The sequence below is a fragment of the Carassius carassius genome, chromosome 3 (genome assembly GCF_963082965.1).
Source record: "Carassius carassius chromosome 3, fCarCar2.1, whole genome shotgun sequence".
In the NCBI taxonomy this organism is placed as follows: Eukaryota; Metazoa; Chordata; class Actinopteri; order Cypriniformes; family Cyprinidae; genus Carassius; species Carassius carassius.
In genome coordinates this window covers 1,931,998-1,959,133 of record NC_081757.1, presented here as the reverse complement: position 1 = coordinate 1,959,133, position 27,136 = coordinate 1,931,998, and the positions used below count along the sequence as shown (strand labels likewise).

The following is a 27,136-nucleotide window of genomic DNA, read 5'->3' as shown; positions in this document are numbered from 1 at the left end:
GTATTGTAGTTAAAATGGTTAGCCAGAAATTGTATAATATAATATAATTAAATTTAAATTTATGCATTTAGCAGACGCTTTTATCCAAAGCGACTTACAGTGCATTCAGGCTATCAATTTTTACCTATAAATTATTAATATAATTATTAATTCTATTAATTTGATGTTACTTACAGTTTCTGAGAAAAACATACCCAAGATTAGCCTCTTGCTTATTTTATTGAAAAATATGTCACATATTAAAGCACAACAAAATAATTAGATTTACAACACAGCAGATTCACAAAGTTGCTGATATAATACAATATTCACAGTTATATATAAGTGGCTGATGGCTGTTGCTTCTGCTCTTCATTTGCTGCTGCTGCTAAATGTTGTGGGAAACTGAGGCCTTTCTCCAGAGCGTAGGATCTCCAGCGCTCGTCATCCGCCTCATGCGTGAGATAACGATATCCCATCCGCTGCTCAAACTCACGCAGGTCACACCACATCTGGAAGTTCTGCAGCGGGAGAAACATGAATCACACTGCACATGAATCACACTGCACACAAATCACTCTGCACATGAATCACACTGCACATGAATCACACTGCACACGAATCACTCTGCACATGAATCACACTGCACATGAATCACTCTGCACATGAATCACACTGCACATGAATCACTCTGCACATGAATCACACTGCACTTGAAGCACACTGCACACAAATCACACTGCACATGAATCACACTGCACATGAATCACTCTGCACATGAATCACTCTGCACATGAATCACTCTGCACACGAATCACTCTGCACACAAATCACTCTGCACATGAATCACACTGCACATGAAAGTGAAAGTGAAAGTGAAGTGACATTCAGCCAAGTATGGTGACCCATACTCAGAATTTGTGCTCTGCATTTAACCCATCCGAAATGCACACACACAGAGCAGTGAACACACACACACACACCCACACTGTGAGCACACACACGGAGCAGTGGGCAGCCATTTATGCTGCGGCGCCCGGGGAGCAGTTGGGGGTTCGATGCCTTGCTCAAGGGCACCTAAGTCGTGGTATTGAGGGTGGAGAGAGCACTGTACATGCACTCCCCCCACCCACAATTCCTGCCGGCCCGGGACTCGAACTCACAACCTTTCGATTGGGAGTCCGACTCTCTAACCATTAGGCCACGACTTCCCTGAATCACACTGCACATGAATCACACTGCACATGAATAACTCTGCACATGAATAACTGCACATGAATCACTCTGCACATAAATCACACTGCACATGAATCACACTGCACATGAATCACACTGCACATGAATAACTCTGCACATGAATAACTGCACATGAATCACTCTGCACATGAATCACTCTGCACATAAATCACACTGCACATGAATCACACTGCACATGAATCACTCTGCACATGAATCACTCTGCACATGAATCACACTGCACATGAATCACTCTGCACATAAATCACACTGCACATCCAGTCAGTGCATTTGCATGCCAATACAATGTGTTTTATTTCTGGAGTAAGTCAACAGACCTGAAACCAAGGATGACCCATGGCTTTGCCAACACTGAACCTGCGTCTCACCACCACCTGCAGCAGGTTATTGATCAGGTTCACCGCTGAGAGACAGACAAACGAGTTAGCAGAAAGAAGGTTAGGAAACCATCTGACATGCAACTATGGAGGCTTTGCCCATTTCTGGGAACGGAATAATTTTTTTTTTTAAAAACTGCTGATTTTAGTCTCATACTTTTTTTCCCACACAAAGTTCTCTCTAATACTTCTCAAACTCTCTTCTGCATCTTGCAATTCAGGAAAAAAAAGTTTGATAAGTTGCAATTAACTTTTATAAAGGGGGTTAAAAAAATAAAATAAATAAAAAGTAGGAGTAATTTATTAATAGTCATTTATATATTATATTTTATTTCAATAATATTTACTCTTCAATATTTAATATTTGAAGGGGAATTTATGGTACTATACAATATTCACCTATATATATATATATATATATATATATATATATATATATATATATATATATATATAAACTGAAATATTAGAAAAAAAACCTATTTCATATTATTTTGAATTAATACAGTATTCAAGGTTTGCATTTAGCTGTTTAGACATCATTGAAGACTACGTCATTGCGGCTGATTGTATTTGTTCTTTTTTAAGCCATTTTCTAATCAAGCTCAGTAAAAATAAGTAAAACTCAAAACGTTAAAATTCCAAAATGAATTTGGTCTAAAATGACAAAAGGCCACTATGTATGCATGCATTTATGTATGTGTGTGTATATGTGTTTGTTTATACACACACACACACACACACATGGTCTCTTACCCTCCAGGGAGATGAGGGACCACTGCTGGCGTGGATACATGAACGAAGCGTTGGTGATCTGCTGATTAATGTCCTCGTCCTCGTTGAAAGGGAACGTCCCACTCAGACTGACGTATAAAATCACGCCCACAGCCCACATGTCCAGAGAGCGATTGTAACGCTTGCTACAGATGACCTCCGGAGCCAGATACGCCGGCGTCCCGACGAGAGTGTGCCGAAACGACTTCTGGCCGATGATGCGAGCGAAACCAAAGTCACACAGTTTGACCTGAAACAGAGACATTGCATTCGATGCATGCATTTATCATGCATTCAGTTTTTGCATTCCATGGCTGGAATTTAAAACATGATTATAGTCTCGTGCTCATCAGTTTAAATATCTCGATTGGACACATGGTGAGAGGCGGCGGGCTGGTGTGGGTTTGCTTATAGCCCCCCAGCTCAGCTGCCATGTGTTGGAGTTTACCCCGGTGAACGAGAGGGTCGCTTCCCTGCGCCTTCGGGTCGGGGATAGGTCTCTCACTGTCGTTTGTGCCTACGGGCCGAACGGCAGTGCAGAGTACCCGGCCTTCTTGGAGTCTCTGGGAGGGGTGCTGGAAAGTGCTCCGACTGGGGACTCCGTCGTTTTACTGGGGGACTTCAACGCCCACGTGGGCAACGACAGTGACACCTGGAGGGGCGTGATTGGGAGGAACGGCCCCCCTGATCTGAACCCGAGCGGTGTTCAGTTATTGGACTTCTGTGCTAGTTACAGCTTGTCCATAACGAACACCATGTTCAAGCATAAGGGTGTCCATCAGTACACGTGGCACCAGGACACCCTAGGCCGTAGGTCGATGATCGACTTTGTGGTCGTTTCATCCGACCTCCGGCCGTATGTCTTGGACACTCGGGTGAAGAGAGGGGCGGAGCTGTCAACCGATCACCACCTGGTGGTGAGTTGGATCCGATGGCGGGGGAGGAAGCTGGATAGACTCGGCAGACCCAAACGTACTGTGAGGGTCTGCTGGGAACGTTTGGCCGAGTCTCCTGTCAGAGAGATCTTCAACTCCCACCTCCGGCAGAGCTTCAACCGGATCCCGAGGGAGGCTGGAGATATTGAGTCCGAGTGGACCATGTTCTCCACCTCCATTGTCGAAGCGGCCGCTCGGAGCTGTGGCCGTAAGGTTTCCGGTGCCTGTCGAGGTGGCAATCCCCGAACCCGGTGGTGGACACCGGAAGTAAGGGATGCCGTCAAGCTGAAGAAGGAGTCCTATCGGGCCTGGTTGGCTTGTGGGACTCCTGAGGCAGCTGACAGGTACCGGCAGGCCAAGCGGACTACAGCCCGGGTGGTTGTGGAGGCAAAAACTCGGGCCTGGGAGGAGTTCGGTGAGGCCATGGAGAAGGACTATCGGTCAGCCTCGAAGAGATTCTGGCAAACCGTCCGGCGCCTCAGGAGAGGGAAGCAGTGCCCTACCAACGCTGTTTACAGTAAAGGTGGGGAGCTGTTGACCTCAACTGGGGATGTCGTTGGACGGTGGAAGGAATACTTCGAGGATCTCCTCAATCCCGCTGTCACGTCTTCCATTGAGGAAGCAGAGGCTGAGGGCTCAGATGTGGACTCGTCCATCACCCAAGCTGAAGTCACCGAGGTAGTCAAGAAACTCCTCGGTGGCAAGGCACCGGGGGTGGATGAGATCCGCCCTGAGTACCTCAAGTCTCTGGATGTTGTGGGGCTGTCTTGGCTGACACGCCTCTGCAGCATCGCGTGGCAGTCGGGGACGGTGCCTCTGGGATGGCAGACCGGGGTGGTGGTCCCTCTTTTTAAGAAGGGGGACCGGAGGGTGTGTTCCAACTACAGGGGGAGCACACTTCTCAGCCTCCCTGGGAAAGTCTATGCCAGGGTACTGGAGAGGAGAATCCGGCCGATAGTAGAACCTCGGATTCAGGAGGAACAGTGTGGTTTTCGTCCAGGCCGTGGAACACTGGACCAGCTCTATACCCTCTACAGTGTGCTGGAGGGTTCATGGGAGTTTGCCCAACCAGTCCACATGTGCTTTGTGGATTTGGAGAAGGCATTCGACTGTGTCCCTCGCGGCGGCCTGTGGAGGGTGCTCCGGGAGTATGGGGTCCGGGGCCCTTTGCTAAGGGCTATCCGGTCCCTGTACGACCGGAGCAGGAGCTTGGTTCGTATTGCCAGCAGTAAGTCAGACTTGTTCCCGGTGCGTGTTGGACTCCGGCAGGGCTGCCCTTTGTCGCCGGTTCTGTTCATGATTTTTATGGACAGAATTTCTAGGCGCAGCCAGGGGCCAGAGGGGGTCAGGTTTGGTGACAACACGATTTCGTCTCTGCTCTTTGCGGATGATGTTGTCGTGTTGGCCTCATCAGGCCAGGACCTTCAGCATGCACTGGGACGGTTTGCAGCCGAGTGTGAAGCGGCTGGGATGAGAATCAGCACCTCCAAATCCGAGGCCATGGTCCTCAGTCGGAAAAGGGTGGCTTGCCCACTTCAGGTTGGTGGAGAGTTCCTGCCTCAAGTGGAGGAGTTTAAGTATCTTGGGGTCTTGTTCACGAGTGAGGGAAGGATGGAACGGGAGATTGACAGACGGATCGGTGCAGCTTCTGCAGTAATGCGGTCGATGTACCGGTCTGTCGTGGTGAAGAAAGAGCTGAGCCGCAAGGCGAAGCTCTCGATTTACCGGTCAATCTACGTTCCTACTCTCACCTATGGTCATGAGCTTTGGGTCATGACCGAAAGGACAAGATCCCGGATACAGGCGGCCGAAATGAGCTTTCTCCGCAGGGTGGCTGGGCGATCCCTTAGAGATAGGGTGAGAAGCTCAGTCACCCGGGAGGAGCTCAGAGTAGAGCCGCTGCTCCTCCACATCGAGAGGGGTCAGCTGAGGTGGCTCGGGCATCTGTTCCGGATGCCTCCTGGACGCCTTCCCGGGAAGGTGTTCCGGGCGCGTCCCACGGGGACGAGACCCCGGGGAAGACCTAGGACACGCTGGAGAGACTATGTCTCCCGGCTGGCCTGGGAACGCCTCGGTGTCCCCCCAGAAGAGCTGGAGGAAGTGTCTAGGGAGAGGGAAGTCTGGGGTTCTCTGCTTAGACTGCTGCCCCCGCGACCCGCCCCGGATAAGCGGAAGAAGATGGATGGATGGATGGATGGATTGGACACATGTTATTCTAGACTAGACTTTAAAGGGTTAGTTCACCCGAAAATTAAAACTCTGTCATTAAATACTCACCCTCATGTCGTTCCAAACCCATAAGACCTCTGTTCATCTTCAAAACACAAATTAAGATATTTTCGATTAAATCCGAGAGCTTTCTGACCCTCATTAGACAGAAGCACAACTGAAATGTTCCCAGAACATCAATAAACTTGCTATGTTTCTGGATCTGGCAACATTACAGTTGTGTTTCTGTCTAATGAGGGTCAGAAAGCTCTCGGATTTCATCGAAAATATCTTAATTTGTGTTTTGAAGATGAACAGAGGTCTTTGGAACGACACAAGGGTGAGAAATTAATGACAGAATTGTCATTCTTGAGTGAACTAACCCTTTAAGTGTCAAAAACATTGACAATCTTGAGTAAAGAGCCATATAAGAGCGTGTCAGACCTGAGGAAATGGTTCAGGGGAAGCCAGCAGCACATTTTCTGGTTTCAGGTCACAGTGTGCAACGTCCCTCATGTGCAGGTACCGCAGAGCCTCCAAAACCTTCAACACCAACCACAGATCAGCAACTGACTCAGACTTCTGTAGTCTCCACTGATTTACACTCTTAAAAATAAAGATCACAAACGTGGGGTTCCGCAGCAAAAGCCATAGAAGAACTCTTTCTGGTTCCCCCAAGAATAGTTCCTAACAACTGAAGAACCTTGTGTGAAATGGAAAGTTTCCAAATCCATGGAGTCTTTCCATTCCACAAAATGTTCTTTATGGTGGAAAAAGATTCTTTAGATTATTGAAATGTTCTTCACAAAGACAATGGTTGTTTTAAGAACAGGTCACTGAAGGATTGTTTGAGGAACCAAACATGGCTCTTCAGTGGCACTGCTACAAAACCCCCTATGAAAGTTTTATTTTTAAGAGTTCTTCATGGAACCACAGATTACTTTTTTTTTCATCAGTGTTTTAAGAGCGAACGAGCTTCTTTACCTGAGTGACTAGAAAGCGAGTGGTGCGTTCAGACAGACGTCCGTTCTCGTGAGATAAAATCATCTCTAGCATGTCGCTGTGGAGCTTCTCCATCACAACAAAAGTATTTTCCATGGTCTTAAACATCCCTTCTAAATGAATGACTCCTGGATGAGACAGCCTCTGAAACACACACATGAAGACGATATAATAACCACAAGTGTTTGATTTCTGGGGGGGAAATGGCATCTTGAACTCATACCTGCAATATCGAGACCTCGTTTTTGGTCTGTTCCTCATGTTTAGTGGGAAATCTTGTTTTATCGATGACTTTGATCGCGACCGGACGTCCCGTGTGTCTGTGAGTGCCTCCGTAAACCACCCCGAACTGACCCGAACCCAACACCTCATCAGAGAAGATCTGATAGAGCTCACTGATGTCCTGCGACACACACACGAACACCATCAGACGCTTCGTTCTCTCTTTGAGACACAGTGGTTTTATTTGTATGATCAAAAATTGAGTCCCACCTGGGTCTGGTCACTGTTCTCTCCATCACCTGGCAAGAGAGGAGGTGTCATTTAATTTGAGGATCGTAGAAGATGTGGAAGTTTGTTTCTTTTGGAGAAATGTAGCATTACATCACTTGCTCAGCAATGGATGCTCTGCAGTGAATGGGTGCCGTCAGAATGAGAGTCAAAACAGCTGATAAAAACATCACAATAATCCATACCAGTCCATCAGTTAATGCCTTGAGAAGACAAAAGCTGCTTGTTTGTATAAGAAACAAATCAATCATTACAACGTTTTAACTTTAAACTGTTCAAAATATGAGTCCATAATCCATAAAAACGCTCCCTCCAGTGAAAAAGAAATCCGTGCAGATTTCTCTCCCGAGTTTTTCACTGGAGGAAGTGTTATTATGGATTACGGACTCATAATTTAGCAACAGTTTGAATCATAAACATCTTAATGATGGATTTGTTTAATACAAACATGTAGTTTTTGGCTTCACAAGTCATTAACTGATGGACTGGAGTGGTGTGGATTATTGTGATGTTTTCATCAGCTGTTTGGACTCTCATTCTGACGGCACCCATTCACTGCAGAGCATCCATTGATGAGCAAGTGATATAATGCTTTATTTCTCCAAATCTTGATGAAGAATCAAACTCATCTACATCTCTGATGACCCGAGGGTGACTAAATGTTCATTTTTGGTTGAACTTAGAGTGTATTTAATATTTTACTAACCGGTGTTGTTAGTCGTGTGGCACACAGTGCCCTGCACCGGTCTGAGGGCCTGATCGAGAGCTGACTCCCATGATGGGCCGTCCTGTTCCGCAAACACACAGTACACCAGAGATACGGTCCCGAGCTCGAACGAGTGTGTGCTGTTACCTGCCATCACAGGAACAGTGAGCTGAGCCGGACCTCGAACCTGCAGCACCTCTGACAGAGAAATCTCCTGAAATGAAGCACATGCAACTAAATCAATAACTGCAGGAAAGCCCTAAGACTAATGTGTCTAACGTTGCTGTATTTTGCATTGTGAATTGGTAAATGCATTCTAAAGACTTGCAAACCTTATAGTACTTATTGCTGATTTCATTCGGGTACAGGGTGATACTTTTCCCATCTAATACCCAGTAGTGACGTTTTCTCTGCAAAGACAAAAAACATAATAGAAATGTATATAAAATATACGAAAGATAAAAAAAAAAATATTTTAATGATACAAAATATTTCTATTTCTAACAGATGATTTACTTCTGAATTTTCAATTCAAAGAATCTTGAAAAAAAAAAACAGAAAGATCTTCAAGATCAGAAGGATCAATGAAGACTGGAGTAATGATGCTGAATTCAGCTTTACATCACAGGAATAAATTACTTTTTACAATATATTCATACAGTAAACAGTTAATTTAAATTATAATAATATTTCAGAATATTTGACTATACTTAAGACAAAATCAATAAAGCCTCTGTGAGTAGGATTATTAAAGTTAATACTAATTAATAATTACAATTATTTTTACATTAAATACAAACCCATGCATGTATATATTTAAGAAAATATGTAATGTTTATATTAAATATATTTATGTATAATATAAGTTATATGAATATAAATATATACATTTAAATACTTTCAATATATATATATATATATATATATATATATATACACACAGAACACATACATATATTATGTAAACACAAACTTTTATTTTGAATGCAATTAATCATTTGTATCACTAATATATAGACATATTAAAATAATACAAATAATATTAATAATATGACAATAATAATATAATTATAAGGATGACAAAAAACGTAAACAAAAATTTAAATAAAAAACAGTCAAAATAAACATTTAAACAAATTAAGTACATATAAAGACAAATTAAAATGATAATAAATAAAAATAAGAATGTCAAAAACTTAAATATTTCAATTAAAAAAAACGTCAAAATAAAAACAAATCAAAACTAGTAATAAAAACTATAATAGTATTGACACTAAAACATTAAAAATGTTTTTTTTTTTTTTTTTTTGCCAAACCCCAAACATTTCACCTGTAGTCTATATAAATAAAAATAATAAAATAGAAATAATCTGTAAATAAAAATACATCATATTAATTCTCCGTATGAATAAGAGTCACTCACATGTGTGTCAGTGTTGGTGTGATGGATCAACCAGCCTTTCTTCAGCACTCCACTGTTTCTTCTCTTGCGGTGTTTGACTGATTGCACCACTCGCATCAGAGGAATATTACTGCTGAAACACGGCCTGACACACACACACACACACACACACACACATGAGCTCAGTCTGCAGCGCTGCATTGATCAGGATCAGGTGTGATGTGGATCCTTACGCGACGGACGGCTGCAGCGGTGTTATATCTATGGTCGGAGGGTCTTTATATCACAGCTCTTCATAGAGATCATTTAATGTGACCACTTTTGTGTTCTCCTCAGGCTCTGAAAATACAGCACACTCACTTTATGACAACACCAAATAATAACATTATATAATGTAAAATCATATCATATAATGTTTTATAGCGCTCGCATTTCATTGCTCATTTGTTAACAAACAATTAGGCAAAAAAAGGAAATATTCTGTGTATATAAAATACAATTTTAAAGAAATAAATATTTTAATATGAATATAATAGATATAAATATTACATAAAGAAATAAAAAATAAAAAAAACTGTTTAACTGCCTTTATGCTGATTTACATTAAAATAGTGGTGGACAAACTAAAACAAAAACATTTTATTTAAATGTCAAATAATACTATTACAATGCAAAAAGTGTTAAAAATAGGCTGTAATATCTTTATGGAAATTTTGATTTGGGGTGAAATGTGAGCTAGAAAGATTTTTGTCCCATGCAAACACAATCAAACTGACCTTCTCCGTTTGCTTTCTCACCATTACACTCGGGAGGAACAAGAGTCATGCACCTGCGATGACAGTTGTACTTACAGTCTGCAGAGAAACACACAGAAAGCAAGAAGTTATTGCTCTTTCACAGCTCAGAAGACTTAAAGCAGAAGTTCATAGTTTCTGAGAAACGCTGTTGAAAGCGCACCAAAATACACTTCCAGCCAAATACCAGTAAGGGGCGTGTCCACTCATGATGGGGGAGGGGCCTGTTGAATAGAATGTTCATGAGGCTGGGGGCGGAGCTCTCAAGATAGGGGCGTGTTTGTTTTGGTAATTTAAAATATCAACAGTGTTTCTCAGAAGTCGCGTACTGCACCTTTAAAGGAATAGTTCACACAAAACTGAATTAATTTCTCACCCTCGTGACTCCCCAAACCCATGAAACCTACATTCATCTTCGGAAAACAAATTAAGATATTTTTGATGAAATCTGAGAGCTCTCTGACCCTCCGTAGACAGCAACACAACCGAAATATTCCCAGACCCAGAAACAAAGCAAGGGGATCGGTAAAATAGTCAGTGGTTCAAATTGTAATTTTACAAAGCTACGAGAATACCCTTTGCAAAATAAATATAATGACTTCCTTGCTACGTTTCTGGACTTGTGAACATGTCGGGGGGGGTGTATTCCAGAAATACAGATAAACTTTTTGAGATATTTTGGATGAAAACTGGGAGGCTTGTGACTAGTGGTCGACCGATATATTGGCCAATATTTGACATTTTTCAAATATTGGCAATTTTTTTATTTGATGGACGAATGTTTTGGAGGCAGTGTGTAAATGTGATTGAGGTCATATTTATTTTTTAATGTGCAAAAATTTCCAATATCAGCACATGCGTGGCCTACTGATGAGACACCAGTGGGTGTGACAGATTACGCACAGTATTACATATAATATTACTATAAAATAATATATATATATATAATACTTATCTTTACATTTATTATAAAACATTATTATAACAAGGTTATGTTCAATCTAATCTAATATACTTAGATTTTATTGTCATGGATCTGTATTTTCTTTACTATATTTCTATAATAAGAAATAAAACATATGTGATATTTCTTGTTATATAATTAGCATCAAACAAACAATATAGTTCTTATACTCAGCGATTAAAAGGATAAACAAAAAAATATGACAAATGATTGCACAACCATCAATTAGATGGCGATATGCGGTAAGATGGTAAGTTAACCCTGCTTTCTGGAATCCATCCCAGTTTTTTCTATGGAGGGTCAGAGAGCTCTCGGATTTCATCAAAAATATCTTAATTTGTGTTCTGAAGATTAATAAAAGTCATACTGCTTTGGAATGACACGAGGGTGAGCAACTAATGACTCATTTTTCATTTTTGGGTGAACTATCCCTTCTCAGTTCTCAGTATTAACTTGGACACTGAAAATGTTTTGAAAGAGATGTTGTTCTCACCGGAGCACTGCATGCCCTGTCTGAAGAGGCCCTTGAGCAGCCGGAAGCAGTGCATGCAGACGGTGGGTTTGGTGTAGGAGTGAATGTGGAAGGTGTGAGGGACTCTCGGTAGGGCCTCCTTCCCCTCCGACAGCCCCACAGACACCGGCACGTTGGCCCAGGACGGAGGACGCGAGCGCGTGCATGACGGCTTCGACATGCTGATCTGAGGAGAAAACAAACCATTTCCGAGATCATTTTAAACACCTCACAGAAATCAGCTGCCATCTGTGAAACTCCTCTTGGTTATGCATGCACAGCTCCTATCTCTTTGAAAGGGGAAACATCAAATTCTCGAAATGTGTGAAAACACCAATGAAATCTGACAACAACTATATCATAAAAACAGCTAAAATTGCCCACAACACACTGCATGGTGAACAAAGATTCAATTAGAACTACAAACACGCATATAAAGTGTTTAAAAACTACAAACATGGCAGATATGTGAGACCGACAGACAGGCAGAGAAAGGGGTTTACTGATAAATAGTGTGTCTCACATAATTATTATTTTTTTTTATTTAATATTATGCACGTTATATTGCATCTGCAGCAACATTGTTAACTTTTAGAAATATACGTTTAGTAATTAACTTTTAAGTGCATCATAATGCAAACATATGAAAAGAGTTTTAGGCATGATAGACCCGCGACTGGCAACCTGCCTCTTCATTTCTCTCCAATAGTAAGGAAATTAACTTAAACTAAATGTGGATTTTTGTTTACTGTGGCAAGATGATTGACAGTGGTGTTTAAACAGTGACTGCACATAACAAAGCAACAGAGCGTCTGTTAAAGTGTGCCAAAGCTTGCCTACTATTCTGCTACATACTCCAAAGCGTGTACTTTTTCTTCACAAAAAAACAAAATAAAAAGAGTACATACTTTAAGGGCATTGTATAAGTAGGTGAACTGGGATGCAGCATGACTGTGCTGATTTTACCCATCAGGGATTGGCTCTTTTTGCTCAGAAGGCGGGGCTTTGTTCGATAGAGCTGCCATACTGAGTGTTGTCCCCATTCAAACCTATTAGAGCGACACATCTTGGGTATTCTATAGTGTTTGGTTAGGATGGTCACCTCCTCCAGGCTCCCGCCGGTGTGACTGGAGAGCGTCGGGGTCCGGGGCCGACCGGGGGGGAACAGCGACAGACTCGGGCCGCAGCGGCGAAACACGCGAGAGCAGTCGTTGGGCAACTTATACGCACAACGCTTGTGGAAATCCAGACCGCAGCCTGCAGAGAGAAAGACAAATAAAAACTCTCAAACACTTCCCTTTTTTAGATTTGTCAAAACTTTTAAAATAGCAACATGGTGAAACACAAACAACATGTCATAGAAACTTAGCAATAATAAAATACGTTTTCAATATTGATAAATAATATAATTATAAAAAAATACATAAACATAATAATAAATATTAATTAAGCAATTAGGCGATAAAATAAAATGCAAATATTCAGTATAAGACTTGATAAATAAATATATCGCGTAATAAACAAATAAGCAATTAAGCAACAAATAAAAATGAATATTAAAAACATATTACAGAAACTAATGACTAAGAAACTAAGCAAAACATCTCAATAACTTTACATATTTATAAACAATATAATTTACATAATATATAATAAATAATAAATATATGGTGACTAAGCAAAAAAATTGTATAACGTGATATGATAAATATTCTAAATAATACTTATTAATTTACATAATAAACAATAAATACAAAATATAAAGATAAATATTATATAATAAACAAATCTCTTCATAACACAATAAATATAATGTCCTAAACGACATAATGTAACAAAAGTAAAATCAAGCATCATGTCATAGAAACTAAGCAACGTAAATAAATAGGCCTAATACATTTATAAAAAAAAATAAAATATATTATGAGTAAAAAAAATGAATTTATAAATATAATTAACAGTTTCTAAACAAATAATGGCAATTTACCAACAACACATTGTAAATATTTTGTATGAGTGTTTTGTGCAGTCATACCTTCACATTTTACACCCTGTCGGACGAGTCCCCACAACATCTCACCGCAGTAGTGACAAAACGTAGGAGAGCGATACGAATGGACGACCAGAGAATGAGGACGGTACTTCATCTCCGTCAGTGAAGCTGTTCCTAGAGTGATCAACGTGATTGACAGCTGTCAGCATCACCTGTAGTGAGAATAGTGTGTGTGTGTGTGTGTGTGTGTGTGTGTTTACTGACCAGCGAGCACCACCTCCACCAGATCTCCGTTGCATATGTCGTGTTTTTCAGTGAGTCTCTGTAAGATCTGCTCTGTGTTCGGCTCATGTCTGAATAACAGCAGCTTCTCACCGAGACCCACGACACTGCACTCTGGAGCCTTAACACACACACACACACACACACACACACAGGGTAATTATTATAAAACTGACAGAATAGCACAACAAAACGTAAACAATATTTAAAATATTATAATTCAAGAAAAAGTAACAACAAACGTTGTCATAAAGATATAATATATATTATAATAATTAAATAATAGATATAAATATTGTGATATATGTATAAACAGTGTAATGTAGTGTTGTCACGGTACCAAAATTTCAGTATTCGGTACCGATACCAGTGAAAATCCACGGTTCTCGGTACCAATTTCGGTACCAAAGCAAAAATATGCTAATTAAAAAAAAAACTTTTTAGCACTAAAAATAAAACCAATGCCATTCTTTATACTTATTTACAATTGTGTTTAAAGTTTTTCTACAAGTTATATAATTATGAAAAACAGTAAAAACAAGTTTCACCCAAATTTAATTTGTCTTTTAATTTATGAAATTTAAACATTTTATTTCTGGTAAATAAAGGGGATTTTCTATTAAAATTAAAACATGTAAGAAATATTGTGATTTATTTCTTTAAAAAATAAAGTTTTATAAAATGTTTCAACAGTAGTAGCAGTATCACATACATTTTACTAAATAATAGTAATATTTCTAGCACAATGCCTTTATGTAAAAATTAACTTTTAGGCCTAATGAATGCATATTTGTCATTTTAACTGAACTTAAGACTGGTGGTGATGCTTAAGATATTTTTGGTCATTGATGGTTTCTGTAAAAAAAAAGTAATAGATCATATTAATTAGTATTCATATTAATTATTATTAAAAGATAATACTGCTACTAATTCTACTATCATACTAATGTATATACAATGCACTATGAATTGATGAGCTGCTGGGTTCATGAATATTAATCACGTTGTCTGCGTTCGGTCAAACTGATTTGCTGAGATCAAAACAGGGACGGTAAGAGATCAGCGCCAGCCAATAATATTGCCATTTGCGCATTAGCTCCGCCCACTACCGGAGAAACCGGTATGTCTTCTGCTTGTTCAAAAATGAATATGAATAATTCTAAATGAACTCCATTACAGGAGAAGACAATAAAGAATAGTTTACATATAGCGTGTCGATTCAGCGTGGTAAGACTCTCGCTCTCTCTCTCTTTTGCATGTGTGAGAAACTGAAAAGATCGCTTGATGGAGAGAGAACTCTGAAGCTCAGATTCTGAAATTAATGCAAGCGTCATGCGCTTCAGTTTATGTAGTAAACAAACCCGCACGTCTCTGCCATTCATTAATTCACACAGAGACGCGCAGAACACAGATTCATATTTCAAGCAACATTTACAGATACTGGTCCATATGGAGATTTGATTTGATTAATTTATGCTAACTTTGACAAATTCCATGACTGTCCATATTAAAATGTAAGTTTCATTTTCATGACTGGATTTTGAGATTCCGTCCTCATTTTCTGCTTCGCGGAAATCATAGCGCTGAACCGGGTTTGAACGGGACCTCGGTACTACCGGTACTTAAAGAAACCTGGTACCGTCACATTTAAATTTTTTTAGTACCGACTTGGTACCGAAGTACCGGGTCTTTTGACAACACTAATGTAATGTATATTACACTAAACAAAATAAACAAATAAAAAACAACAATAAAAATACTGTTAAACATCCTAATGAACTGTGTTCCAATCGATATGATCCCTACACTGTGTTCATTGCTCTCTACTCCTGAAATTGGGAACCGCTGATGTAGCGTATTGTATTAAGGTTGTCTCTGGTATTCTGGTCTGTGAGCATAAATGTGTTCAGGGGGCGTGGCTTTGGACGGCGATTGCAGGGAGAGGGGGACGGTCGCTTTCACTGCTATCAGGCTAATGTTAGCATTTTCTAAGATCTCCTATTGCACCTTTAACTATGATAGTAAACAAGAGGGAGAATTTGAGCATGTTTTTAGCGTCGTCAAAACAAAAGTACCACCTCAAAGACATCGGCCGAGCAGAAAAACTTATTGGCCGATGCCAATATTTGAAAAATGCCAAATATCGGCCGATATATCGGCTAGTCCCAAGCCTCCCAGTTTTCATCCAAAATATCTTAAATTGTGTTCCGAAGATGAACAAAGGTTTTAAAACATTTTTAATGTATTTATGAACCTTTAAATCAAGTTGGTTTTAAGAGGTTGTACTATATTTGTAAAAAAAAAAAAGAAGATACTTGGCCTTTAAGAATACCGCAAACTCCTGAACCATCTCACATCGAGACACTGTGCATTTGAGTAGTTTTCCGTGTTCGATTGTGTCTTGATATGAGATGGTGCAGGAGACCATTGATTACAGAAACACTTCATCATGCCTATTCTCTTCTACAGTGCATTTCTTTAGATCTAATATAATCACAACCCCACAGTCACACAGACACATGCTGGGCATGAACACTACTTTAAGAAGCATGTACAGTGGATATAAAAAGTCTACACACCCCTGTTAAATTGGCAGGTTTCTGTGATGTTAAAAATTACGGTAGATAAATCATTTCAGAATTTTTTCCACCTTCAATGTAAACTATACCCTGTACAACTCAATTAAAAAACAAACTGAAATATTTTAGGAAAGAAGGAGTAAGAATATAAAACTAAAATAATGTGATTGCATAAGTGTGCACACCCTCTTAGAACTAAGGATGTGGCTGTGTTCAGAATTAAGCAATCACATTCAAACTCATGTTAAATAGGAGTCAGTATACAGCTGCCATCATTTAAAGTGCCTCTGATTAAACCTAAGTAAAGTATAGCTGTTCTAGTAAGCTTTTCCTCACATTTTCTCAGTAACATCTTACAGCAAAAGCCATGGTCCGCAGAGAGCTTCCAAAACACCAGAGGGATCCAGGGGTTAAAGCAAAAAAAAAATCCTGAGCCTGAACTTTTTTCTGGGGATGGGGCAGCACATGCAAAGCATGCAATGACTGCGGCAACTTTAACATTTGAAAGGATACTATGGCAAAGTTACTGCTTTATTTATTCAAACTGATTTTCATTTTCATGAATATGTGGTTGACCTTAAGAATGAAAGCTGTATCATACATAGGGTTGGGAATCAATTGGATTTTATTCGATACCGGTGCCATTTCAATACTTTTAAACGGTACCGGTGCCTAAACGGTGCCTAAACCGATACTTCTATAAAAATAAATAAATAAATAAGCCTAAAAAGGATTAAAGAACAAAAGATTTCAAATAAATCCATAGCATTCACACCCTCCTGTCTGACAACTGCCTAAAACTAAGATTTAGCCTCGCTAAAAAAGCCTAGCGACGCCCATGCTTCGTGTGTACATTTCGGAGAACCAGAATGTGAATACATACAGTATTCACTGGTAAATTACCGGGAAGTTACCATTAATAGATCATGTGTGAACCGGACCTTTTCAAAAATCCTGGTAAATTTGTTCTGGCAATCATATCGTTCTTATGGAGATGCCATGATTAATCTGAGCTGTTTACAAAGCTCCGCTGCTTAATAATGAGCTTTTCTATGTAAATATGCCCTAGATGGACATTATTGACCATTGCGCCTCGCAGTTGGATACTATGCGCTTCTCGTGTTTATAAGAGCAAAACATTCTGATTGTCTAGTAAATGATAGTTTGGTTGAGAGTGGAAGCTGCTCCTCTCTTAACATTGTTAGGCGAACTCATGGACTCGAAAGTGATAATCAACAAGATTTTTTATTTTTTTATTTTTAGGATTATTTTTTTCCGCAGCCAAATGCTGCACGCCGGAAATCCGGAACAGTGCCGGAGAACTTTAAGCCCTGGGGATCTAATTGTAAAGATGTATCAGTCAGGAGAAGGGTACAAAAGAATTTCAAAGGCATTAGATATACCATGAAACAAAGTTAAGACAGTCATCATTATGTGGAGAGAATATGGCTCAACATTGGTAGTAATAAGCACTGGAAGTCCATCCACATTTAATGAAAAACTGGTCAGGGAGGCTGCCAAGAGGCCTATAGTTGTATTAAAGGAGCTGCAGTACTGGCTGTGTAGTACATGAGACAACAATCTCCCATTTTCTTCATATGTCTGGGCTATAGGGAAGGGTGGCAAGAAAAACTTCCAAGCCTGGCTAGATTTAGCAAGATTTAACAAATTTCCCAAACAGCATGTGGGAAAATGTGTTATGGTCTGATGAAACCAAGGTTGAGCTTTTTGGACTAGTTCTAAAATAATTCTAATTCTATAATTCTATAATCATTCGAAAACGCATGTTTGGCAAAAAACAACACTGCACATCACCGAAGGAACACCATAAGCCACAGTGAAGCGTGGTGGTGGCAGCATCGTGCTTTGGGCGGTTTTTCTTCAGCTGGAACTGCAACTTTTCTGCAAAGAGGAGTGGGCAATATTGCTAAGTCAAGATAACCAAATGGACTGAGTGGTGTAATAAAATCAAAAGGTGCTTCAGCAAAGTTTTAGTTTAAGGGTATGCACACTTATGCACCCACATTATTTAAGTTGTTTATTTTTACTTTCCCCATTCCCAAAAGATTCGTTTTTTTTATTGAGTTGTACAGGTTATAGTTTACATTAAAGATTATTTATCTTTGTCTGATTTTATTTTACATCACAGAAACCTGCCAATTTAATAGTGGTGTGTAGACTTTTTATATCCAGTGTAAGTTCAGTCTGTAAGAGTCAGAAGCCGCAGATCTTATCATGATCAGCATCTTCAGACGAGGCTGAAAGTGCGTCAGATAACGATGAACCACTGCGTAACTGATGGCTCTTAATGTCAATCATTCGCTTTTCAAATCCAACGGATGTGAGTCAAACTGAGACTCTCCTCAATAACTCAATAACACCTGATACTCCAGGTCTCTTAACTCTGCACATGAACAGTGTGAACTGTACGTACTAATTGATCAGCAATATGTTTAGCCAAAAATATTGAGACTACAAAATCACAGAGTGCTTTAACATGTTATACGTTTAATTTTTTTCTAAATTCCATTTTTTGTGTGTTTAAATGTTTCTAGACTCTATTTGAAAGATTAAATTCAATTTTATTAATCAAAAGACCTGTCTAATTAATTAAAATAATACAACTTACTATATTAAACAGCAATTTATACAAAGTTTAACAAACTCAAATTTTTAAGGCCCTATAAAATGTTTTTTTTTTCCCTTAAATTTATTTTTAACAAATTCCTGTTTTCCATAAATTTTTTGGATTCCATTTTAAGTGGTTTTATTGCATATTAATAATAAAAAGCATCTCTTAACAATTGATGTTTAGAAAAAACAAAACAAATGTATTATTATTTTGTGTCTTATCTTTTCTTTCCAGAAATACTGTGTTGTGTATTTAAAATTTTCTGCTAAACAAATTTCTGGTAAATCTGTTTTTTGTATATTCCAGTCTGCGCCATTCATTCATACAAAGACACGCAGAACATGCAGGATTCATAATTAAATGGTATTTTGGTGGCATAATATTCATAGTCTATAGCATGTTTTAAATGTACTGACATACTTTTTTTTTTTTGATCCATCCAAAATTCGGCAAATTCCACTTTATACATTTCATTATACATTTTTCATTTTTATGACTATATTCTGCATTTCTGTCTGCATTTTCCACATCGCGGAAATCATTGGGCTCTAAAATTGCTTACATAGCCCAGGCCTACCTAAATACATAAAAATTGGGATCATTTTGACAATATTCTGGTCTTTATGCAAAACTTCTTAATAATGAAAAGGAAACATTTTTGCTTTAATTAATTTGTAATTTGCATTATTATGTTTTATTGATTGATGTGAATCGGAGCACTTTAGGGGCAATCCTTCAACAATAGCGCTAAAACTGCACATGGGATTAAAGTATTTTTTAAATAACCCTGTTTTTAGTTTTCCTGTTTTAACGTTTACTTACTTTAAATACCACAACATTTCACAATCACAGTAATTACTTCATCAACTCAGAACCATATTCACTTGGTTCTGCCAGTTATTTCTTTGTAAATTAGGCCTTCCTCTTCCACATCGGCTTCAAACACATTCAACTTCCTGTTTGAGACTAAACACTCAGAACCCCGGCAAACAAACTCCCTCTCAACTAATACTCAAGTCAAACAGACAAAAAATGTGAAACTAAAAGCGCATCTTAGAGGGAACATTTTGTTTCTATATGATACATTAACGGTAATGGTTCAGGGTGTTAAACCCACTTGAAAGGTCTGAAAACGTAACGAACACAAACACGTGATCGAGCTGCATTTCCGTTCCACCGGACTCTCGCGAGCTGGTCAGGGTGTCGCTTTGATGTGGTGCTGCCCAGGTGTGAGGTGTTTACCTCGTTTTCAGATCACTGGAGCTTTTGGAAACACTCAGGATAAAGAACTGGATACGCTTCACATTCACCTGTAGAAAGGTCGTTCATAAACTGCGCATGCGCAAGATGCTTCATCTCTGACATTTACGAGTTTCGTTTCCTCAGATGGATCGTAGGTAGATATTTTGTTCTCGGTTTCATAAGGTATCCAGTTATTACGACGTGAGAAACCGCTGGAAACTATTCAGTGTGTCCGTGAACTGTCCGAATGAATCTAACTGAATCGCGAACATTTTTTTTTCCAAAACCGTTAATTGGATCAAAAGTGATTCGCGATTCATGAATCTAGACTGGGCCGATTCCTAACAGCTGACTGAAAACACTGGTCATATATCGTCAGTTAAAATAATTCTTAAGACATTATACAGTGTATGTATCAAGGCTGTAACCCTGTCTAGAACAGGTCTCACTTTATTTAGATTATCTCCATATGAATAGAATACAGCATACAATTGCAGATACCATTGATATATTTGGTTGATATACACATACTGTAAGACTTCCATGTCTCTGGTTGATCAAGGGTCCATGCAGCAAATAGAAACAAAACCAGATTCAAACTGAGGAAAAGAACATGGAATGTAAAGGGATCAGTGCGTTTTCTTCCATTATTACTTTGCTGATTTATGATTTATCAATGTTACCAATGTTTTTTATGAGGGAGACTACAGTGTTTGAAACATTCAAAATAGAAATTTTGAGTTACAATACAGCCTATACTACTATTCAAAAGTCTGGGGTCAGTAAATTGTTTCTTCTTTAAAAAAAATAAAAATAAAATAAAAATAAATTAATACTTTTATAAAGCAAGAATGTGTTAAATGGATAAAAAGGTATAGTAAATACATATATTGTTAGAAAAGATTACTATTTTGAATAAATGCTATTCTTTTTATCCTTTATTCATCAAAGAATAAAAAAAGAAGTATCACAGGTTCCAAAAAATATTAAGAAGCACAAAATTGTCAATATAAATCAGCATATTATTTAGAATGATTTCTGAAGGATCTTGTGACCTTTCTAATAATAAAATAGTTTTGATACTGGATCGAAATATTAGATTACTCAACAACGATGAGGTAAAATCGCTGTTTTTAAGTAACTAAACTCACAGCTTAAATTTTTTGTAGAAAAGGTATTTCACAAACAACTTTCATCTCTTTCTCTCAAAATGGCCATATTTATAATGTAAAAAAACAGCTGACTAATATTAAATGAGTTGCAACTTCCATATGTTACATTGCTGTCTTGTTTCAACGTTAAACTGACGCTTCTCACTGGATATCACTTTTAATTATTGGGGGGGGGGGGGGGGGGGGGGGGGTACTTGTCCCCCTCAATGTCTATGGTGGTTACGGCCCTGATTTGTATATTATTAGGCTATATGGGATCCTGGACTGCAAACCCAGTCATTAGGGCAAATTTCTAGAAATTGAGATTCATACATCATCTGAAAGCTGACCAAACAGGATAGGACAATATTTGTCCAAGATACAACTATTTCAAAATCTGGAATCTGAGCGTGCAAAAAAATTGCTTCTGAAGTTGTCCAAATTAAGTTCATAGAAATGCATATTAGTTATAAAAAATTAAGTTTTGATATTTTTTACTGTAGGACATTTACAAAATATCTTCATGGAACATGATCTTCACTTAATATCCTAATGATTTCTGGCTTAAAAAAAAATCAATAAGTTTGACCCATGCAGTGTATTTTTGACTATTACTACAAATATACGCAGGCTACTTATGACTGGTTTTGTGCTCCAGGGTCACATATAATATTAGTTTTCACATTACACCACACCTGGAGGACGAAACAAAGCTTTCCTCCGTTGACCTTTGCTTTAAATAAATGGCTATAGTCATGGTGTAAAGAACAGTGACTCTTCTCTGTGAGCGTCCTAGGATTTTTAGTGTTGATGGCCTGCACCCCAGCAGAGTCAGAGCAGAACTCCTGTTGGACAACATCTCCAGGACACTTCGCTCAATATGACTAGTAAGCCAATTCTCAAATAACTGCTATGATGGCTTTTGTTCTACCGACTTAAATGATAGAAGTACTTGTGCTGTCCAATCTATTAAGACTGTGTCTGTTCCCTGAATAGTGAGGTCAAAATATAAATATAATGTAGGATCTAGAAAAAATCTGTTCGTGATTAAACCAGAAAACTGTCAAATAAATTGTTTGTGTTCATAAACATTAGATCACTCGCACCCAAAGCAGTAAATGAAATGATCACAGATAATAGTTTTGATGTACTCTGCTTGACTGAAACCTGGCTAAAACCAAATGATTATATTGGTCTAAATGAGTCTACTCCACCAAACTACTGTTATAAGCATGAGCCCCGTCATACTGGTCGTGGCGGAGGTGTTGCAACAATATATAGCGATACTCTCAATGTAACCCAGAAAACAGGATACAGGTTTAACTCATTCGAAATACTTCTGCTTAATGTTACACTGTCAGACATGCAAAAGAAATCTAATGTATCTCTTGCTCTGGCTACTGTGTATAGACCACCAGGGCCGTATACAGAATTCCTAAAAGAATTTGCAGATTTGTAGATTCTACAGCGTCTAACACTTCAGTTTCATCCATCGCACCCAAAGATAAACTGCAGTGCTTTACAACTATAGGACAGGAAGAGTTAAATAAACTTATCACTGCATCTAAATCAACAACATGTGTATTAGATCCTATATCAACTAAATTATTGAAAGAGTTGTTACCTGTAGCAGAAGAACCGCTTCTCAATATTATTAACTCATCATTATCTTTAGGTCACGTCCCAAAACCATTCAAGCTGGCGGTTATTAAGCCTCTTATTAAGAAACCAAAACTAGATCCTAGTGAACTGGCAAATTACAGACCCCTTTTAAATCTTCCATTTATGTCTAAAATTGTAGAAAAAGTTCTGTCTCCTAAATTGTGCTCCTTCCTGCAAAAAAATTATGTGTATGAAGATTCAGTCAGGTTTTAGGCCCCACCATAGCACAGAAACTGCACTTGTTAAAATTAAAAATGACTTGCTTCTTGCGTCAGACCAAGGCTTCATCTCATTGCTAGTTTTACTTGATCTTAGTGCTGGGTTCGACACCATAGATCATGACATACTCAGATCGATTACAAAACTATACAGGTATTCAAGGGCAGGCTCTAAGATGGTTTAAATCCTACCTGTCCGATCGCTACTACTTAGTTTATTTAAATAGAGAGTCATCTAATTTATTGCCAGTAAAATATGGAGTGCCACAAGGATCTGTCCTAGGTCCTCTGCTACTTTCAATATACATGTTCGCCCTTGGTAATATTATTAGAAAATGGGGCATTAGTTTTCACTGTTGTGCTGATGATTAAGGGTGCTCTGATTGATATGCTACCAATCACAATCAGCTGATAATCGTATTGGGATGATTGATTGGCGGTCTCTAAAAAGACTGATCTCAAGCAGCCGTGAAAGGTTTGGCATGACCGTCTCAATCTCTGTCCGGAAACAGGTGAAATAATTGTAATGATTTAGGTGAGGTACAAATCATATTTTTTCATTTAATAAAGTAATTTGAACTAGTTTCTGTGAGACATAATTTCACAAACAGTGTGAATCATCGCTCACTCTCTCTTTATTCAAATCACATTGCGTCTGCTCTATAAGTGATCTGCGTGCTGCACAGTGACACAGGAATTGTCACGTGCACTTTTAAGGCAGAGATATTAACTATTGGACCAAAAAACAGTACACAGAATCTAGTAGACTACAGTTTGCAGCTAGTACTGTTACTACCTCTACAGTCAGAAATCTGGGTGTTATATTAGACAACTTTTCTTTTGAAAATCATATTTCCCATGTTACAAAAACTGCATTCTTCCATCTTAGAAACATTTCTAAGCTACGAAACATGTTATCTGTTTCTGATGCAGAAAAGCTAGTTCATGCATTTATGACCTCTAGACTGGACTATTGTAATGCACTTCTAGGTGGTTGTCCTGCTTCTTCAATAAACAAGCTACAGGTAGTCCAAAATGCAGCAGCTATAGTCAAGAAAATATGATTATATTACCCCAATATTATCCACCTTATTTTGCAACACACAAGTAAGGTTTTTTTTTTTTTTGAACGTGTGCGAGACTTTCAGTACATTAGTCGGTATTGGTAAATAATAAGAAAAACAAATAGTGGTAAATGGTAAAACTATTTAATTGAAAGCAAATGATACCAAAAGATGCACACATTCAAGTTAATGGCCGTGTGCACTTGCATTAAAAATAAGGTGGATGGTGAAGCCTTATAAAAAAGGATGTAGCGAAAACCTGTTTCACAGTTAACAAGTATTCTACATCCTATTTTCAAGGCCAAAAGGCCAATTTTACAACCAGAGCACACCCCGCACAACTGCATCCCACAATGCAATGCACTTGCCTTGACCTTACATTTGCAATGAACTGCTAGTGATAAATAAACCATGTTTTATTTATTTCCCCTTGATTGTGTGATCGGATATAAGATGCTTTTAGAAAAATCAAAAATAAAAGGAAGTGCAACATTTTTAAAAACATATTTCAAATAACCATTTCCATACAGCCACATTTCTGAGACAAATGAAATTAATCATGCAGTGTAATGGGTCATGTAAAATATGGCTTGTACTAGTAACATTTATAATTGCATATGACTTATAGAAAACAGCTGGAACGGTAACGTATGCGGTAAGTCTCAAAATGTACATGAATGATGTTAGGTGAGTTCGGTTAGCATTCATGCATTGATCATTCATACATTGAATGAATGATCAGTTTGTGTGTGTGTGTGTGTGTGTGAGATGATCCTGTCCCACTGCAGTGGAAATGGCACCATAACAAGGTCAAGCAGAGAAAAAGGTGTGTGTGTGTATGTGTGTGTGTGTGTGTGTGTGTTAGGGGAAGAGTCTGTGGTTGGAAAGTTACATGCACATGCTGTGAACCACAGAGGACAAACAGAGAGGCGTCCGGAGGGGGAGAGATGTTGCAGGAGGGCGCCGATACTGATGAGTGTGTTTGTGTGTGTGTGTTTGTGTGAGTAGAACCTAATTCGGTAGCATCTTTACACACACTCTCTTTAACTTCCCCTGCATTTTCATTTTTAGACACCTTTTTCCTGATGTAAAAATGGGCGGCGCCATTTGTAAATTCTATGGGTGTATCTTCCGGTCTCATATTATTTTAATCTGTTACATTAATTAAGAACACACTGGTCTCGCTAATATAAAAATATGCTTTTTGTAACGCTATTTGGAGCAAAAGAAACAAAAATTTTTTAGTTGTTGTCAGATTTCTTTGGTGATTTCAAATATGAAATTTAATCGTAAGCTTAACAGTTTTGAAGAATTGGATGTTTCCCCATTTAAAGAGATAGGAGTTGCACTTGCACACTTGAGAGGCGTTTCAGAGATGACGCCAAGTGACATGATTTGTCTTAAAGAGACTTTGTAATAATGCACCCTTTAAACTCCCTTTATAATGCTTTTTGAACTTGACTGCCCCATTCACTCAAATATATCAGGGAAGATCTATTGTAAACAATGTTTCGACATCACTACGCCTCAGAAAGTGACACGTTTGTTGAACTTGAGCAGTACCTTTCTCTCAATGATTTCAGCTGCGAGATGCTTCGCCTCTTGGAAGCTGAGGTGTCCCTCAGGGATCCGTACATCTTCTTTATGCAGCCCGATCTGAAAGTGGACACATTTGGGCCCCTGTGTAGAGGACTCGGGCCCCATGGACAGCACAGAGAAAGCACCTGAGAGAAAGTAAGGGGTTAACCCTCATCAAATGGTGCTGCTTTAGAAGTTTACAGGTTCACCACAGCTTACCCAAAGCATTTGTATAGTGATACTGCAATTATTTTTTTGCACTAATTGTTTATTGTTATGTACATATCATCATCAGAAAGCATTTAAAGGCTTTTGGTGTTTGAAGGAAAGTCCCACAAAGGCTTCTTCAAGTGCAAGGCAACAACTGAAACTAGCATTAACCTGCCTAAGATTAACTTTAAGATTAAAGCTTAACATAGTCGAGCTCCGAAAGAGGAACTTACCAGAGACATGACTGATGTCAAGGCTTTTTGGGCGGTGGTTTGAGTTGGCTGCCATTTTCTTGACTTTGGAGCTAGCACATTTCGCAGCCCTGTTTCAGACACTTCTGCCGCTGCTCTGGTTTCCTTGTGCGAGAGCTTCAGCAGACGAACGACAGGCAGCTGAGGCAGGAAGTTGACACTCAAACTGTTTGTGTGTCTGACGAACTGCCCACCAAACAGCAAAACACATCAGACCTTATCTGATCTGAACTTTAAAACTGCCAAATACAGCAGCACTGCGGTCAGTATCCCTGTCATTTTAAGATGGACATAAATATAACAAACCACACACTCTGAAGAAGAAAAAAACTTGATTGGATCTTGACCTTGATTGGAAAACTTTGGAAATATTAGGGAGTTTTCTTTTCTGTATGGACAGATAGAGAGAAAGATAGATGGATGGATATCAGACAGACAGACAGACGGATGGATGGATGGATGGATGGATGGATGGGCAGATAGATAGATAGATAAATGGATGGGCAGATAGATAGATAGATAAATGGATGGGCAGATAGATAGATAGATAGATAGATAGATGGATGGGCAGATAGATAGATAGATAGATAGATAGATAGATAGATGGGCAGATAGATAGATAGATAGATAGATAGATAGATAGATAGATAGATAGATAGATGGATAGGCAAATAGATAGATAGATAGATAGATAGATAGATAGATAGATAGATAGATAGATAGATGGATGGGCAGATAGATAGATGGATGGATGGGCAGATAGATAGATAGATAGATAGATAGATAGATAGATAGATAGATAGATAGATAGATAGATAGATGGGCAGATAGATAGATAGATAGATAGATAGATAG

General features: G+C 38.7%; 1 protein-coding gene across 1 annotated transcript; it reads right to left on the bottom strand.

The window, feature by feature from the left end:
- Window positions 1–200: 200 nt before the first annotated feature.
- LOC132128424 (serine/threonine-protein kinase D3-like) lies at window positions 201–26,594 on the bottom strand. The gene is made up of 17 exons (XM_059540176.1): window positions 26,264–26,594; window positions 25,806–25,966; window positions 13,677–13,815; window positions 13,455–13,586; window positions 12,522–12,676; window positions 11,402–11,606; window positions 9,927–10,004; window positions 9,172–9,356; window positions 8,081–8,158; window positions 7,749–7,962; window positions 7,025–7,053; window positions 6,756–6,935; window positions 6,515–6,676; window positions 5,975–6,073; window positions 2,370–2,637; window positions 1,554–1,639; window positions 201–500 (listed from the first exon to the last, which is right to left on the bottom strand). Exons 1-17 carry the CDS (start codon window positions 26,316–26,318, stop codon window positions 315–317), a joined length of 2,412 nt encoding a protein of 803 aa, XP_059396159.1. The 5' UTR covers window positions 26,319–26,594; the 3' UTR covers window positions 201–314.
- Window positions 26,595–27,136: the final 542 nt, after the last annotated feature.

What these genes read in the sequence shown, in the direction of transcription:
- LOC132128424 (XM_059540176.1), bottom strand. Translation starts at nt 26,318, where the DNA reads ATGGCAGCCAACTCAAACCACCGCCCAAAAAGCCTTGACATCAGTCAT. An exon ending in TCAGCAATAAGTACTATAAG is followed by an intron (nt 7,963 to 8,080) that starts GTTTGCAAGTCT and finishes GCTTCATTTCAG; the next exon opens with GAGATTTCTCTGTCAGAGGT. An exon ending in AGAACAGTGACCAGACCCAG is followed by an intron (nt 6,936 to 7,024) that starts GTGGGACTCAAT and finishes TGTGTGTCGCAG; the next exon opens with GACATCAGTGAGCTCTATCA.